We start from the raw sequence: 18,282 nt of genomic DNA, 5'->3' as shown, positions 1-18,282 counted from the left end.
GTGTAAAAGGATATTTACCATAGCATTATTTTGTCTAGTGATAATTTGTAAACAAATGTTCATGTATGTCATAAATATTTTCTAGACTATCTTTCTCTAAATGTATGATCCTTTTCATTATGTCAAAAATTTTTATTTTTACATAGTCATTGTGGTCTTTATATCTTCCAGATTTTATATTTTTTCTTAGGAAAGTTTTTCCCATTCCAAAATTATAAAGAGAAATTTTTCCTTCATTTCTTTTAGTACTTTTATAATGGTTTTTGTTTTATATATATAATCAATCCTTAACGTACATTTGTGCATGCTTCAATGTTGGGATATTTATTGGAATTGCATTGATTATATTGACGAATTTGGGGAGAATGGAAGTATTTGCAGTATTGTATCTTCCCATCTAGGAGCTTGCTATTTGTTTCTTTTTATTCAGATTTTCCTTTATGTCCTTAAGTAAAACTTCATAATTTTCTTCCAGTGAAGTTTATTTTTAGATGTTTCTTAGTACTAAGGAAATTGTTTATATATTCCCATGAGGTTTTTTTGGATATTTTCTTGATGTGGTCATGAAATTTATTGTTTATTAACAGTGAAATTTGCTATATTAGGTAAATGTGTTTATTTTTTTTTAGTCCAGCTTCCCATCTACACTTTTCAATAAAGCATCCACATACACTGTCCTGGGAATACTATACTATGTTTCAGTGTAAAGCCCACCTTGTGATGAGATTGATTGAAAATAGGATCAGTATGGAATTTATGCTACAGGTAAGTATTAAAGTTAAGAACTTCACAATAGTAAATAAATATCTGTATGTGTGCAACCTGAATATGTTTCTGTAGAATAGGAGTTAGGACATCTGGATTTATAGTTTTGTTTGCCCACTAAGTAACCTGTGCTTTATATTTGCATTTCCTCAGATGTAGAATGGATATCATTACCAGAACAACTTAGCACATGATTTTTATGAAGGTAGAATGTAGTGGTTGGGCATGGCATCGCATGCCTGTAATCCCAGCACTTTGGGAGGCTGAGGTGGGATGATTGCTTGAGGCCAGGTGTTCGAGACTAGCCTGGGCGATATAATAAGACCCCATCTAAAAAAAATTTGTATTACAAAGTCAGGCATAGTGGCACGATTCTGTAGTCCTACCTTCTTGGGAGGTGGAGGCAGGAGGATTGCTTGAGTCCAGGAGGTTGAAGCTGCAGTGAGCTATGACTGTGCCACTTCACACCAGCCTGGGCGACAGAGCGAGACTCTGTCTCAAGAGAAAAAAAAAATTACAATTGTGGGGATGAAAGTAAAACATTTCTATACATATGAATTTGTGTTCTGCATTATATTAAGGATGAAATACCACTTTAAACTGTTTTCAATAGAAAAACGTAAACCAATATAAAAGATGTTTATTTTTGCTATTGCTAAATTTTGCCATATATTTTAAGCAAGTTTCAGTGTAAATAGTTGTGATTTAGTAGTTGAGAGTGGAAACCAAATGTTCAGCCATTTTTTTTTTCATTGATAACATTCTTAGAGACAGGTAAAAAATAATTTTTTTAAAGCATTTTAAGTTTGCTGTAAAGTTCAGTTTCTTTAATCTTTCTGTCTTTCACCTTGCCTTTTTTTTGGTTTGCTTTGTTTGTTTTTTGAGATAGGGTCTTACTCTGTCGCCCAGGCTGGAGTGCAGTGGTGCAGTCACGGCCCACTGCAGCCTTGATCTCCCAGGCTCAAGGGATCCTCTCATCTTTCTCAGCCTCCTGAGTTGCTGGGACTATAAGCATGCACCATCACCCCTGGCTAATTTTTGTATTGTTTGTAGAGATGGAGTTTCACCATGTTGTCCAGTGTGGTTTCAAACTCCTGGGCTGAAGCTACCCACCTGCTTTGGTCTGTCAAAGTGCTGGGATTACAGGCATGAGCCACCGCACCCAGCCTTTAGAATGAAGAACAGAAACGTTAAATGAGAGATGGTCCATAAAGAGCCACTCAGGCTTTGGAGTGATATAAATCCTGATGAGTATCATTAACTTCTTAATTTCTAGCTTCTGTGTAAACTCATACCACAATAAATTATAGGTATTACGTAGGGACCAGCCCCACAGGGTTGGTGGGTTTTTCTGGCCATGTGCAGAGACAAGAGATCATAGAAATAAAGACACAAGACCAAGAGATAAAAGACAGCTGGGCCCGAGGGACCACTACCACCAAGACGCGGAGACCAGTAGTGGCCCCGAATGCCTGGCTGTGCAGTTATTTGTTGGATACAAAGCAAAAGGGGGCAGGGTAAAGAGTGTGAGTCATCTCCAATGATTGATAAGTTCACGTGAGTCACATGTCCACCAGACAGGGGTCCCTTCCCTGTTAGGTAGCCAAGGCGGAGAGAGAGAGGACAGCTTACGTCATTATTTCTTCTGTGCTCTTTTCAGAAAAGTCAGAGACTTTAATACTTTCACTAATTTTGCGACTGCTATCTAGAGGGTGGAGCCAGGTGGGCGGAGCCAGGTGTACGGAGTGGAACATGAAAGTGAAGCAGGAGCATGACTGCTGAAGCACAGCATCACAGGGAGACGGTTAGGCCTCCGGATAACTGCGGGTGGGCCTGACGGATGTCAAGGCCCTCCACAAGAGGTGGTGGAGCAGAGTCTTCTCTAAACTCCCCCGGGGAAAGGGAGACTCCCTTTCCCAGTCTGCTAAGTAGCGGATGCTTTTCCTTGGCACCGACGCCACTGCTAGACCATGGTCCGCTTGGTAGCAGGTGTCTTCCCAGACACTGGTGTTACCGCTAGATCAAGGAGCTCTCTAGTGGCCCTGTCTGGGCGTGACAGAGGGCTCACGTTCTTGTCTTCTGGTCACTTCTCACTGTGCCCCTTCAGCTCCTTTCTCTGTATGACCTGGTTTTTCCTAGGTTATAATTGTAGAGCAAGGATTATTATAATATTGGAATAAAGAGTAATTGCTACAAACTAATGATTAATGATATTCCTATATAATCATATCTGTGATCTATATCTAGTATAACTATTCTTATTTTATCTATTTTCTTTATTATACTGGAACAGCTCGTGCCCTTGGTCTCTTGCCTTGGCACCTGGGTGACTTGCTGCCCACAGTATTATATATTATTCTTACTGTAATTCTTAATGAACAGTATTATGCAGTATATCATTAACATTCAATAATGTTTATATGAAGAATGATTTTGTTTTCTGGTGGCTTACATCTTTGCATATTTCTATTGCTGGTAGTCTTTAGAATAATCTATGTAATAAATAGTGAAATTATTGTCTTCTATAATTGACTATAATAAAGTTACAGTGCAAAGTGAGTATTCTATATAATTGAAAAGAATCTGTTATATGAACTTACTAAATGATTTTATCCTTACAGGTTTTCAATAAACTGCTAAGTCTGGCTAGTACTGCTTCATCTCAGAAGTTCCAGTCACATATGTGGAGTCAGATGTTGGTTTCCACATCTGGGTTTTTGAAATCCATTTCAAATGTCTCTGGCAAAGATATTCAGCCGTTAATAAAGCAGTGGGTGTATCCTTTTCAATAGCAGTTCAACAAAGTGGGGAAGGGAATAAGGTGTATGTGCAAGGGGAAGATGGAAGAAGAGAGGTTTGAGGGGGACTAAAGGAGGTATGAACTGTTTATATTTCTAAACAGTGGTAGAAATAATGATGAACTGTGAATTGTTTCATCTGAGATTCCTACTAGACATCAAGGTCCACACACGTATGTTTATATTTGTAAAGTTTGGCATATTTTAAAGTACTTTCTAGTGAGTAAAAAATATGTGAGTAAAAAAACTGGTTTGATGGTAGAATAGGTAAGAAATCTACCAGAGAGGCCTGTGGGATTACTTGTGAGATGCAGTAGTTTGGTGACTTGTGGACGTAGTTAGGGGTTGGCACAGTTTGGTGTCTTGGAATTTTGCAATTTTTGCATTTTTCGCTTTATTATGTTAATAACCTTGTATAGTGGTTCTGCTTCTTTCAAAACACAAATTTGTCAGTGTTTCAGAAATTTTATTTAAATCTGGGAAAGCGTTTTTCACAAGCACTTTGAATACTTTGCGACCTGATTTACAGTAGAGTATGCTCTCAAACTTTGAACTAGTGGGAATGTACTTGAAAATTAATGATACCGATATGGATAATTTATTTTGTTTAGTACATATTCATTTTCGTATGTAAAATTTCCTTTACAATTCTTCAGAGATCAGAGTGGAGTGGTAAAATTTTATGGAAGTTTTGCATTTAATAGAAAACGAAATGTCTTGGAATTGGAAATAAAACAGGACTATACATCTCCTGGAACTCAGAAATATGTGGTAAGTGTTTTTCCAAAATGGCCTTTGTACTGCTATCTCCTCAGTTTCAATAGAAGAGGGACTTAGGGATGGGTTACTACTTAGAAATTAATGAGATTTTGTTTGCAGAGGATAAATTGTGAAAACATTGGCTTTGTCAAAGAAGGGAAGAGGAGGTACAGAGATATCAGGGGACTCAGAATCTTCCAGTTGCCCTCTTTGGCACCAATTACCTATCTAGGTCTCCAGATACTCATTTTGTGTAGTATCATTTTATATCTTGCTTTATATTTCTCTGTACACATAAGCATACATATTGGTATTTTTAAAATCACATCTCTGAACAGTGTGTTGTTTTTTTAAAAAGGGACCACTTAAAGTGACAGTGCAGGAGTTAGATGGATCCTTCAATCATACACTGCAAATTGAAGAAAACAGCCTTAAACATGATATACCCTGCCATTCCAAAAGTAGAAGGTAGGCATTACATAATAACTATAAATTGAAAGGTAAACTACAAATCTCACAGACTAAAATGCCAAAATAAAAATTCTGTAGTATACCTAATTTTTAAAAATTATACTTTAAGTTGTGGGATACATGTACAGAACGTGCAGGTTTGTTTCACAGGTATACACGGGCCACGGTGGTTTCCTGCACCCATCAACCCGTCATCTGCATTAGGTATATCTCCTAATGCTATTCCTCCCCTAGACCCCGACCTCCCAACAGGCCCTGGTGTGTGATGTTCCGCTGCCTGTGTCCATGTGTTCTCACTTTTCAGCTCCCACTTATGAGTGAGAACATGTGGTGTTTGGTTTTCTGTTCCTGTGTTAGTCTGCTGAGAATGATGGTTTCCAGCTTCATCCACGTCCCTGCAAAGGACGTGAACTCATTCTTTTTTATGGCTGCATAGTATTCTATGGTGTATATGTGCCACGTTTTCTTTATCCAGTTTATCATTGATGGGCATTTGGGTTGGTTCCCAGTCTTTGCTATTGTGAATAGTGCTGCGATAAACATATGTCCATGTGTCTTTATAGGAGAATGATTTATAATCCTTTGGGTAATACCCAGTAATGGGATTTCTGAGTCAAATGGTATTTCTGGTTCTAGATCCTTGAGGAGTTGCCACACTGTCTTCCGCAATGGTTGAACTAATTTACACTTCTACCAACAGTGTAAAAGCATTTCTATTTCTCCACATCCTCTCTAGCATCTGCTATTTCCTGACTTTTTAATGATGGCCATTCTAACTGGCGTGAGATGGTATCTCATTGTGGTTTTGATTTGCGTTTCTCTAATGACCAGTGATGATGAGCTTTTTTTCATGTTTGTTTGCCACATAAATGTCTTCTTTTGAGAAGCGTCTGTTCATATCCTTAACCCACTTTTGATGGGGTTGGTTTTTTTCTTGTAAGTTTGTTTAAGTTCCTTGTAGATTCTGGATATTAGCCCTTTGTCAGATGGATAGATTGCAAAAATTTTCTCCCATTCTGTAGGTTGCCTGTTCACTCTAATGGTAGCTTTTTTACCTGTGCAGAAGCTCTTTAGTTTCATTAGATCCCATTTGTCAATTTTGACTTTTGTTGCCAATGCTTTTGGTGTTTTAGTCATAAAGCCTTTGCCCATGCCTATGTCCTGAATGGTATTACCTAGGTTTTCTTCTGGGGTTTTTGTGGTTTTAGGTATACCTAATTTTTTTAGACAGAGTCTTGCTCTGCCACCCAGGCTGGAGTGCAGTGGCGTGATCTCAGCTCATTGCAATCTCCGCCTCCTGGTTCAAGCGATTCTCCTGCATCAGCCTCCTAAGTAGCAGGGATTACAGGCGCCTGCCACCACCCCCTGCTACTTTTTGTATTTTTAGTAGTGATGAGGTTTCACCATGTTAACCAAGCTGGTCTCGAACTCCTGACCTCAGATGATCTGCCCACCTCGGCCTCCCAAAGTGCTGGGATTACGGGCATGAGCCACCATGCCCAGCCTATGTATACCTACTTTTTTAGGTAGAGAACATGCTATCAGATATCTTTTTTTCCTCATTTTACTTCCAGTTAGTATTACCAAACATTCTTTGTTTGCTTGCCTTCTTGATGACATTTTTATCTTTAGAATTAAATAAGAATTTTTTAACATTTAGCTTTAAGAATCCTCATTTTGCTGGAAGGTAGAGGCCAAGGGGCGAGAATGGAAGTTCGAGTTTTTGGTACTAGAAAAAAATTCAAGACAAATAGGTTCATTCTTACTAGTCTTGTTGGATTAATACTGACAGGAAATATTAGAAAAATGGTGATTGAAGGGAAAGAGCTCAATATGTCATGAAAAGCCTCTGCATCTTGCTGTGTCTTTTTTTCTTTTTTCTCTATATCATCATGCCCCTTCAGAATATTCTCTATATATTTCAAAGGCAAATTCCCACTTTTCTTTAATATGTTTTTCATTTACCACTTATTTGGCACAACAATTAGTATGTACTCTGAATAGTGAGAGATGAGAACATATCTGTGCTTTGCTGGAGAAATACTAACTTTCAGGAACAGAAGTGTTATACTCATGACTGTGTTGAGTTCGCTCAGGTAGATGAGAGTGTCTGCTGACTTTGAAGTCCTTTAAAGAACTTGATTCTGAAATCTTCTTACAGTCATTCTTACTCTGAGAAAAATCTTTCTTAAATCAGAGTGAGATACTTATTTCTTTTTGTTCTATCCACCTTGGAAATTGGTAACATTTGATTGCTATTCTCAGGTTTTTTTCTCTGTAATAACAGCATGTCATTTGAGTATTCTCTGGTATGAGGAACACAGGAAAACTTTTCTCCGTTCCTGTTTTTATTTGCCCTTCCCCAGTTAACATAAAAACAGTTGCTTTTGTTTTTGCTTATCTTGAATCTTGTGCATATTAATTGGTTCTACATATGATCAGTACTCTTACGATACTTTATTAGTTAATTCATGTAGGACAGAACCTTGCATATATGCAGCAGACAACTCAGAATTATTCATTTCCCATTTCAAGCCTGATCCTTTTTCTATTTAAGAGTTTTCTTTATTGATATATCCCCTTTTTTATACAAAATTGCAGCTACCAGTTCTTGGAATATATGTTTTAGGTTGACATTTTATTATATATTTATGCTTCTTGTTAACATTTGATCAGGAAAGCAATTTGATATTTACTTGATTCCCACCAGCTTTTAAATAAACAGACTTTGTTCTATTTAAATTTTATTACATTTGATATCCATTTTTCCTAAGGATAGCTTTCAATGTTGTATGAAATCCTTTATTTGAACTTTAGCTGCTGTTAATCTCCATTCAGAATTAGAAATCTCACAATTTTCTAACCTACTTTTTCTTAAATGTAGGAATAAAAAGAAAAAAATCCCACTGATGAATGGGGAGGAAGTTGACATGGATCTTTCTGCAATGGAGTAAGTTAGTTAACTTAAATATAAGGTTATAATTTTTCTGCATTATCATTTGTCTACTTCATTATGCATATGTAAAAGCATGTAACTGTCCTCCAGATGAGTGCTTTAAAATTTTTTTAATTTAATAGAAACCCTATGTTAAAACAGTTTATGTAAAATCATAACTAATCAAAGAGATAAAAGTAAGTCTGCAGGGCCTAGGTGAAATTAAGAGGAAATGCATTATGGTTGAGGGGTGGACACAACTTTGACTAGGCAGCTTTCTTGTTCTCTCTTGGTGGCCTCTAGAGCAGTGCTCAAACTATAACGTGCATGTGAATCAGTTGGGGACCTTCCCAAAATGCAGTTTCTGATCCAGTAGTACACTAGTGAGGCCTGATAGTTTGCATTACTCATGAGCTCCCGGGTGATATTGGTTCTTTGTCCTTAGAACAAAGGTCTGGGGTGCCTTAAGTCTCCCTATGCTTGCGAAACAATTTAAAAACCACTGTTCTAAACTTTATGTGGTAATATTTATTGATTGACAATGTTTTATTTTTAAATATGATACAGCTCAAACTTTCTGATTTTGCCCATTCTGTACCTGTATATTTTTTATAAAACCTCTGTAATTATTTACTAACTTGATTGCCAGATTATCACTACTGTTTATATATAGATAATGTTCATTTGCCCTTCAAGATCAGTGTTAATTTTTTTTTTTTTTTTTTTTTTTTGAGGCAGAGTCTTGCTTGGTTGCCCAGGCTGGAGTGCAGTGGCACCATCTTGGCTTACTGCATGCCTGGCTAATTTTTGTATTGTTAGTAGATTTGGGGTTTTACCATGTTTGCCAGGTTAGCCTTGAACTCCTGACCTCAAATGATCCACCAGCCTCGACCTCCCAGAGTGCTGGAATTATAGGCATGAGCCACTGCACCCAGCTGAGATCAGTGTTAATTTTGATTTTTTCATAGCAAGTACTTTGCCTGTAGTAAGCATGCAATAATATTTGCTGAATTTGAACTAATATTACAGGTGGTGTTTTTTTTTTCATGAAAGTGTTGACATAGACTAGATTTTTTAAACAGTGTTTGTTACTTTCAGAAATACATGAAAATAAATTTGTGATATGCCTCCAAATTATGATTTCAGAACTTGCTGTTTGAAAAAGGCAATCATGAGTCTAGTGTTTTTAAAAGTTTTAAGTCAGCTGAACAAGAAATTCGTCTCATTCTTTTTTTTGCCTCATATAATCACCAATCAAAATCATCAAAATAATTTCAGATGGGAAATGAGAGATTCAGTATCCTTTGTAAAAGACAATTAATATTTTCTTATTTTTGATTGTCTTTTTAGCAAGATGGATATGGATCAGACATTGTGAGAAAGTTGATATATGTTAAACATTATGAGGAATTTGTCAGTGCAATTTTAAAAAATGAATACAGTAAAACTCCAGGCAGTCTTGAATACTACATCTAAAAGGGAACCTGGTTAATAAATGCTTTGTATTTATTTTCTAAATATGTAGATTATAAGTTTAAAAATTAAATTAAAAATAAAATTATATTTTCTTTCAGTGCCGATTCCCCTTTGCTGTGGATAAGGATAGACCCAGATATGTCGGTATTGAGAAAGGTAGAATTTGAGCAAGCTGATTTTATGTGGCAGTATCAGCTCCGGTATGAGAGAGATGTTGTTGCACAGCAAGAATCCATTTTGGCTTTGGAAAAATTCCCTACTCCAGCATCTCGGCTTGCGCTCACTGATATATTAGAACAAGAGCAGTGTTTCTACAGAGTAAGAATGTCAGCTTGCTTCTGTCTTGCAAAGGTGAGATTATATATAGCATAAAGGAAATAAGATGACTATTGTATGTATTCTTTGCATCTCTGAAAATGAATTAAAATTCACCTAGTCTTTAAATTTACTTGGTAGCTGATTCTTTGAAAGCTTTTGCCAAATGCTTTTAAATTAATAGGACTGTTTTGAAAGAAACATGTTTTGAGCTGAAAATAGATATGCAGAATAATTTTATAATTGTCAAAATGAAGTTAGAGATTTTAAAAATCAAAGAGAATTTTCACCATTTTGTTGAATTGTCAACCACATTTTTAAAGCGAAGAATATATTTGGTGAGCAATTTCTTGATTTGAGTGATGTTTTACATTAAAGTACATGAAATCTCTGTGTGTGTGTGTGTGTGTGTGTGTGTGTATGTATGTATGTGTGTATTTTGTTTTTTTAAATAAAGACAAGATCTCACAATGTTGCCCAGGATGGTCTCAAACTCTTGGGCTTGAGTGATACTCCTGCCTCAGCCCCCGACACAGCTGGGATTACAGGCATGTGCCACCATGTTCCACTGTGCTCGATTGATTAATCTCAATTATCCCACTGTAATAATTATTCACATTGATTTGAGTTTATAAATTGGTATTAGTGATAAGTAACTTAAAATGGTAGACTCTATAATATTCTAGAAAAGTTAATTAAGAAAACCAAATATGTTTCTTTAGATGCAAATTATCTGAAGGTAGAACAAATGGAAACCAGAAAAATGCAGACTAAATTATGGCCAGGAATAATGTTTTCCAGGTATTTTTTAAAAACTTGATAGTAGGTTCATTTTCCATTTAGTGACTCTTGCCTTCCTCACTGTTAAATCCATTTGTCCTGTATTTCAACAAGTTAATAATGGTTTTGATTTATTTTTAATGATAATAAGTGAGTAGTTTAATTCCTGTGTTCTCAGATATGTGAGAGAAAGCAGTGATTTTCTTTGATAAAACCATCTGCAGAGAATATAATTTCATTGTTTCTATAAAGATCTTTGTGATCCCTGTATGCTAAAATCTTAGCAGGTCTGTAAAATTGTAGAATATGTTGTTTAATCATAATTTCATTTTTTTCGGGCATGATTTTTATATACCCTAAAAATATCAATAGCAAGACATAGGGTAAAGCAAGATACGCTTTTGTAAAGCATGCTTGCAGGCTTGAATAGTAGCACTGCATTTGGCTTTTTGTGCAGTTAGGGTAGATTGAAAAACCTTATTTAAAATTCATGATGATGTTTCTGTCTGATGAGGTTAAAATATTAGAATTATATCTGTCTAAATGAATAAAGACAGACTATTCAAAATATAAGTCTTTTGCATACATATTTTTCTAAAACTTAATACTGCCATTTAGAAATTAACTTGTAGAAAATAATTATAAGTACACGTAAGAATTATTTTGGCCGAGTGCAGTGGCTCATGCCTGTAATTCTAACACTTTGGGAGTCCGAGGCAACAGGATCACTTGAGGTCAATAGTTCAAGACCAGGCTGGCCAACATGGTGAAACCCCCATCTCTACCAAAAATATAAAAATTAGCCAGGTGTGGTTGTGTGCACCTGTCGTCCCAGCTACTCAGGAGGCTGAGGAAGGAGAATCTGGAGCCCAGGAAAGCCCGGAACACAGCGGTTGCAGTGAGCCATGATCGCACCACTGCGCTTTATTTAGTTTGAACGATAGAACAAGACTCCATCTCAAAAAAAAGGAAAAATAATTTTTTTTTTTTTTGGAGACGGAGTCTGTCACCCAGTGTGGAGTGTGATGGTGCCATCTTGACTCACTGCGACCTCCCCCTCCTGAGTGAAGCAGTTGTCCCACATCAGCCTCCCAAGTAGCTGGGATTACAGGCACCCGCCATTATGCCTAGCTAATTTTTTTCGTATTTTTGTAGAGATGGGGTTTCACCATGTTGGCCAGGCTGGTCTTGAACTCCTGACCTCAGGTGATTCACCCTCCTCGGCTTCCCAAAGTGCTGGGATTACAGGCGTAAGCCACCATGCCCGACTGGAAAAAGAATTTTTTCTGCAGGGTGAGTTTGTATAGTTTCTTGGAAATGGTGATAAAATGCTAAATTGTTATAAATTTCTGAGAAGTGAAGTTGTTGAAAAACCAATGCAGTTATAGTATTGATAACTTTTAAGAAACTGTTTTATTTAAAAGTATGTTTGCATTGGTAATGGAAATTACTTTGTTTTCTAATTATTTGCAGATTGCAAATTCAATGGTGAGCACGTGGACAGGACCACCAGCCATGAAGTCACTCTTTACTAGGATGTTTTGTTGTAAAAGTTGTCCAAACATTGTGAAAACAAACAACTTTATGAGCTTTCAAAGTTATTTTCTACAGAAGGTATAGTTTATTTTCTAATTTTCTCATGGTTTTTATATATCTCAGTTTAAGTTGGAGACTGTTCAAATAATAGGTGTATTTACTTTCTTTGCCTCTGTTCTTTTTTTTTTTTTTTTGAGACGGGGTCTCGCTCTGTGGCCCAGACTGGAGTGCAGTGGCATGATCTTGGCTCACTGCAAGCTCTGCCTCCCGGGTTCACGCCATTCTCCTACCTCAGCCTCCTGAATAGCTGGGACTACAGGTGCCTGCCACCACACCTGGCTAATTTTTTGTATTTTTAGTAGAGACTGAGTTTTACCGTGTTAGCCAGGATGGACTCGATCTCCTGACCTCATGATCTGCCTGCCTTGACCTCCCGAAGTGCTGGGATTACACGCGTGAGCCACCGCACCCGGCCTCTTTTTTTACTTTTAAACTTTTTTCCAAACTGATTAAGTGATTATTGATTTTGTGATCTGTGTGCAAGTGACTCATTGGCGACATTAATATTAAAGTGGACAGAAATGTTTAATTTGCCTTTTTGGTTGGTTACCTGAGGGATGGAGAAGTGAGTAGGCCCTTCTGTTGGCAGTCCTAGAATGTGGGCAGCACATCTGAGTCAGAGACAGCACAGCATGGAGCTCTAGTGTTAGTCCCAGTCCACTACTTACTAGCAGTTTGCACATGTACAAGTTTCTTAACCTTCTACACCTCAGTTTAAAATTTATCTTTTTTAGAATTAAGATCAAGTATGTAAAGTGTTTTATACTATACTTATATTAAGTTTTCTATAAGTGGAATTTTTAGAAAGTGGTGGTGTGCTGTGGTCTAGTTAGAATCATTGTTTTAGGAAAGGATATGGGAATGACAGGATGGTCAGCATTTGGGCTATTTGGATATCACACATAGAGTTTTTTTAGTAATTTCATAATAATGAAGGCAGAGATCAGATTAACTAGATTGAACTAGAAAAGAGGAGTGAAGTTGAAGTGGAGAGAACTAATGAAGCCTTTTCTTTCATGATTTTAGTCAAAGATGTAAGAAAGGATGCTATGTTGAGGATGAAGCAAGGCTGAGAAAGGACTTTTTGGGTTTGTTTTATACAGAGGAAGAACAAACTTGACGCATATGTAACACAGGGAAAAGAGCCAGTGGAGAGGGAGACATGGAATAGTCAAGTGGAGAAAGTAAATAGAGAAGGTTGAGCAAGTTCTGGTAGTGTTAGAGGGTGGGGCGCAGTAAGGAAGTAAATTTTAGAAAAGATAAGAACATTCCTTTTTTTGGAGGCAGGTGGAATGTAGATTAAAAACAAGTGAAAAGATAGACGTTGAGGGGAATGTTAGGCAAGTTGAAATGTATTTATGATGAAAAAGAAGTAGATTGCACAGCAGCATTGGGGTGCCTTTTGAGAGTGGAAGCCAGGATGTATTTATAGTAAATCTAATCAGCAGGACAGATCCAGGATGATCCAGGTTTTGGGAAAGGTAATAATGGTGTAATCAAAGAAGTCTGTGGCATCCTGTTATTTTATTTTTAAGAACTGCTCTGCATTACCATTTCACGAATTTATGGTATAGAAGCAAGTTGATTTCTATGTCCACCTTATATTTGTCTCATGATGCCACTGTGCTTTCATGTCGCTTAGGTCAGTGTTTCAATCTGGAGTTATGAACCGTTAGTGAAGGGATCATGAAATCAGTGCAGTTTTTTTTTTTTTTTTTTTTAATAAAACAGAATAGGTAGTATTCAGTATAAGCCATTTGGGGTTTACTTTTAAATTTGTGTATATTGCATCTAAAGTGTGTGTGTGTGTGTTAGGTTGTGTTATAAAATGTAGTTTTTCCTGTTAGCTACTGTCAGAAAAATTGGAAAGTCAATGCTTTTATTCCAATTCACCTTTCTGATAATACTTCTAGTGGACAGGAGAGAGAGAGAGATTGGTGCCTCAATGAAACTTGAGTCTCAAAGGGCAGAAAGGGCATAAGACAGGTATTTCTATGGAAAAGAGCCTCTCCCTCAGTTGTTCCTATAGTACTAACACTGACTGTTGTTGCTCTTGTTATCTGTGCTTCTTCAAGCAATAAAATGAGCCATTGTCCTTTCTGACCTCCATTTTAGAGGAATAATTATTTTGAGTAAGAAGAGGGGTTAGTCCATATCTCCCCATGTGCTAAAGACTAAGATGTCTATTCATCTGTAGTCCTGTCTAGACTTTAATTAGGTTTGTTTTACTGATAGAGTTAACCAATGTGTGTAAGTCATGTTTCCACTTTCTTAAAAATGTTGCCTGTGAAAATTTGCAAAGAGAAAAATTAGGCTGCATTTCAGATGATTTATCATTTTTTCCGTAGGTTGAGGATTGGGTGTTCCTGAGGATTAGGTGTTGGGAGAATCAATTTGTTCTAAGACTGAGTGGCTCCACCTACTTATGTCGTTTAATCCTGAAAATGGTTGTGAGGAAATGAGGCTCCTACTCAATAGGCAACTAGCTAAAGACACCTAGCACAGAAGGTAGTAGAGTTTAGTTGTTGAATAATGGTCCGTCTAATACTGAAATCTGTACCTTTTCCACTGTGTTACATAGAAGTAATTCTAAAATCTATGCCTTTTCCACTGTATCACATAGAAGCGAATTTATATAATTTATATCACATATATTTCCTCCAGCAAATGAGGTCCAAGGCACATAGCCTACAGAGTGATGTGCAGTCATGCAACTCTTCCCTTAGTCTCCTGCCCAGCTCTTCTCTTATGTTAGAATGCTTTGAGATATGTTGTCAGTGGGAGGGGTTGGGATGTGGAGGTGTTAGGCTCCGTCCAGATATCTGTGTCAGCCCAAGAGTAACTCTTTTCTACTTATAGTTCAATGAATTATAGTAACAAAAAGTTAGGTTATGTGCTTTTAAAAGTTCTTTTTTTTTTCTTTTGTAGACTATGCCAGTTGCAATGGCTTTATTAAGAGATGTTCATAATCTTTGTCCTAAAGAAGTCTTAACGTTTATTTTAGACTTAATCAAGTACAATGACAACAGGAAAAATAAGGTGAGGTACTTTTATTTTTTTATCTTCTACAATAGTTTTCTTAGAAAGGCAAGGTAATTTTCTTAATATTACAAAACTACCCAATGGTATTTGTTTCTGAATAAATAGTCTATAAAAATCATCGTTGAGTCCATAGTACTTGAAATTTCTAGCGACAGAGGCATGTAAACACGATTTATTAGAATAACCAGTGGATAAAAAACAAGATTAGTTTTTAAATGTTCTTCAAATGTCTTGTAGTGTGGAGAGGAGTAGTGCATCAAATTTGGGGTAGCCAGCTAAAACTTGGTAAAACCTGACAATACAATTTTATTTATATACATTTATTTTTTTGTTCACCTAATAATACCTAAAAGAGTTCTCGATTGGGATTAACTTTTTCCTTGATTCATTTGACCTTTTTCTTTTTTCTTTTCTTTACCATTATGTCTTTATTCATTTATTTAGCAAATAACAATTGGATGTCATGCTTCAAAAATTATTTCATCCTACTTTTTAACAGTCCAACAGTCAGCAAATGTTTTTAAGAATATATGCTGTGCTAGAGAGTGTCCCATGTTAGCTGGAATGAAAAGATGGTTGATGCCTTAATAAACTTTATTTATTCATTAAACAACTGCTCTATATTAGTCTGATTTTACACCATCAAGGACACAACCTGATAGGGAAATCAGACAAGTAAACAGTTCGCAGTCACATGTGATAATTGATCCAATGGAAGTATATATGATTCCCTAGGGGAATGCAAGGTGTAGTCCTCTCACAATATCCATGGACGATTGGTTCCAGGAGCCCCTTTTTGGATACCAAAATCTACAAATGTTGAAGTCCTTTATATAAATATTTGCATATAACCTATTCACATTCTTTCATATACTTTTAAATCATCTCTAGATTACTTGTAATACCTAATGCAATGTAAATGCCATATATATCATTGTTAATACTATACTGTTTAGAAAAGAATGGCAAGGAAAAAAGTCCATATGTGTTCAGTGCAGACACAGCCTTCCTTTTTCTTCCCCCAAATATTTTTGATCTGAGGTTGGTGGAATTCACAGATGCAGAATCCATGGACATGGAAGCCACATATACAGAGAGAGGGTCAGATATAGTGTCTACTTCGAAGGATGTAGAGAGAGACTCAGGGAAGTTTAGTATAGAAGTAGTGACCCTCAAACTGAGTCATAAAGATGAGTAGGATTTTCCCAGAGTTTGAGTAGGACCAGTCTAGGAAGATTGTTCTAGCAGAAGGAACAGCACATGCAAAGACACAGGTAAGTGTTAGGATAAGTCAAATTGATGAAACTTTTAATAAAACATTACAACAGTAAAAAAAAAAAAAAATTCACAGGCATGTTTATTAAAAGATGACTATTTTAATGAAAATCAGGAAAACAATATTGCCTCTTTAACATTCAAATAATTTTAAGCTTAAAGACTCCTTTAAAAATTAACATTTTAAAAGAATATGTTAACTCATTTTTTCTTGCTACTGTTTAATACTATTGACTTCATCTCTGATAGGGTTTATGGTCATTGGTCTCTCCCAGAATAAGGCATATTAGGGACATAGGAGTCCAAGGTTATCTTTTAGTTGCCTTTGTAATGATAGTCCAACCTTCTTTTTTTTTTTTGAGACGGAGTCTGGCTCTGCCGCCCAGGCTAGAGTGCAGTGGCCGGATCTCAGCTCACTGCAAGCGCCGCCTCCTGGGTTTACGCCATTCTCCTGCCTCAGCCTCCCAAGTAGCTGGGACTACAGGCGCCCGCCTCGTCGCCCAGCTAGTTTTTTGTAGTTTTTAGTAGAGACGGGGTTTCACTGTATTAGCCAGGATGGTCTCGATCTCCTGACCTTGTGATCCGCCCGTCTCGGCCTCCCAAAGTGCTGGGATTACAGGCTTGAGCCACCGCGCCCGGCCAGTCCAACCTTTTTTAATGAGTAGTAAGCTCATCTATGCATACCAATTTTAGGAAGCATGTGCTTTTTGTTCTTTTATTATTGTTTTGCTCAAATGGCTCAGATTTTCATGTAATTTAATACTAAATTAGAATAATAAAACTAATAACTGGTAACCAAAACTAGTAACATTAAATTAACATAAGTCATCCAGTGTTTTATTTCATGCAATACATAGGTGGCTAAGTAGTTCCCAGGGAAATTTTATCTGATGGATGGTATAACAGGCTATGTTTCCCATTATTTCACTTAAAAGTTCTTAATTTCATGATTATGTTAAAGTTTTTTCAGCAATCAACCTTTATTTTTATTTTATTTTATTTATTATTCTTTTTTGAGATGGAGTCTCGCTCTGTCACCCAGACTGGAGTACACTGGCGTGATCTCGGTGCACTGCAACCTCCACCTCCCAGGTTCAAGCGATTCTCCTGCCACAGCCTCCCAGGTAGCTGGGACTATAGGCATGTACCCCCACACCTAGCTAATTGTTGTACTTTTAGTAGAGACGAGGTTTCACCATGTTGGCCAGGCTGGTCTCGAACTCCTAACCTCAAGTGATCCGCCTGCCTCAGCCTCCCAAAGTGCTGGGATTACAGGTGTGAGCCACCATGACCAGCTGCAGTCAACCTTTAAATTGTGTTGGCCTGCTTGTAGGAAGCCCTCAAATGTACCTAAAACACATAATTACTATTATTTTTTGAATTACTCTCTGATGCTTGATTTGGGGATTTGATTTCCAATTTTTTTTTTTTTCCTTGAGGTGGGGTCCGGCTTTGTTACCAGGCTGGAGTGCAGTGGCGCAATCCCGGCTAACTGCACCCTCCGCCTCCCAGGTTCAAGCGATTCTCTTGCCTTAGCCTCCTGAGTAGCTGAGATTACAGACACGTGCCACCACACCTGGCTAATTTTTGTATTTTTTTTTTAGTAGAGACAGGATTTCACCATGTTGGCCAGGGTGGTCTCGATTTCTTATCCTTGTGATCCGCCCTTCTTGGCCTCCCAAAGTGCTGGGATTACAGATGTGAGCCACCACCCTTGGCCTCCCATTTTTTAAATATTTAATAAAGTTCTTTTTTTGTCCTGTCAGACTTTGTTAGAGGTTTTTTGTTTGTTTTTACTATGTATGTTGCATTAAAATAGCTCCGAGGATCCTACTAGGAGCAAATTGAAATTTTTTAATGAGCTGTTTTATTCGTATGATGCTGGAGTTTCTTTCTAATAGCACCAGGTTCAAATCTCATGGAACACTACAACTACAAGAAGCCAAATGCGTAATTTAGTTCAGCTATTTGCTTTGTAACAGGACTAAGAGCATATAAGGGGAAGTAATTATCTCTGCTGCTTTTAAAGAAGTCCAAGATTGGGATTTTAGGACCAGTTTTACTAATCAG

General features: G+C 37.0%; 1 protein-coding gene across 4 annotated transcripts in view; it reads left to right on the top strand.

The window, feature by feature from the left end:
* The window catches only part of TAF2 (TATA-box binding protein associated factor 2), a 109,715-nt gene that overhangs the window by 41,477 nt on the left and 49,956 nt on the right, over positions 1 to 18,282 (top strand). For all 4 annotated transcript variants that reach the window (XM_033203714.1, XM_033203718.1, XM_033203717.1 and 1 more), the window contains 8 exons: positions 630 to 765; positions 3,387 to 3,541; positions 4,220 to 4,334; positions 4,681 to 4,790; positions 7,678 to 7,743; positions 9,303 to 9,555; positions 11,773 to 11,913; positions 14,824 to 14,934. In XM_033203714.1, the coding sequence (XP_033059605.1) occupies positions 630 to 765; positions 3,387 to 3,541; positions 4,220 to 4,334; positions 4,681 to 4,790; positions 7,678 to 7,743; positions 9,303 to 9,555; positions 11,773 to 11,913; positions 14,824 to 14,934 (1,087 nt within the window). The remainder of the gene's footprint in view (positions 1 to 629; positions 766 to 3,386; positions 3,542 to 4,219; positions 4,335 to 4,680; positions 4,791 to 7,677; positions 7,744 to 9,302; positions 9,556 to 11,772; positions 11,914 to 14,823; positions 14,935 to 18,282) is intronic.

This window comes from Trachypithecus francoisi, unplaced genomic scaffold (genome assembly GCF_009764315.1).
Source record: "Trachypithecus francoisi isolate TF-2019V2 unplaced genomic scaffold, Tfra_2.0 Lachesis_group7, whole genome shotgun sequence".
Taxonomy (NCBI): Eukaryota; Metazoa; Chordata; class Mammalia; order Primates; family Cercopithecidae; genus Trachypithecus; species Trachypithecus francoisi.
This window is presented reverse-complemented; position numbering and strand designations above follow the sequence as displayed.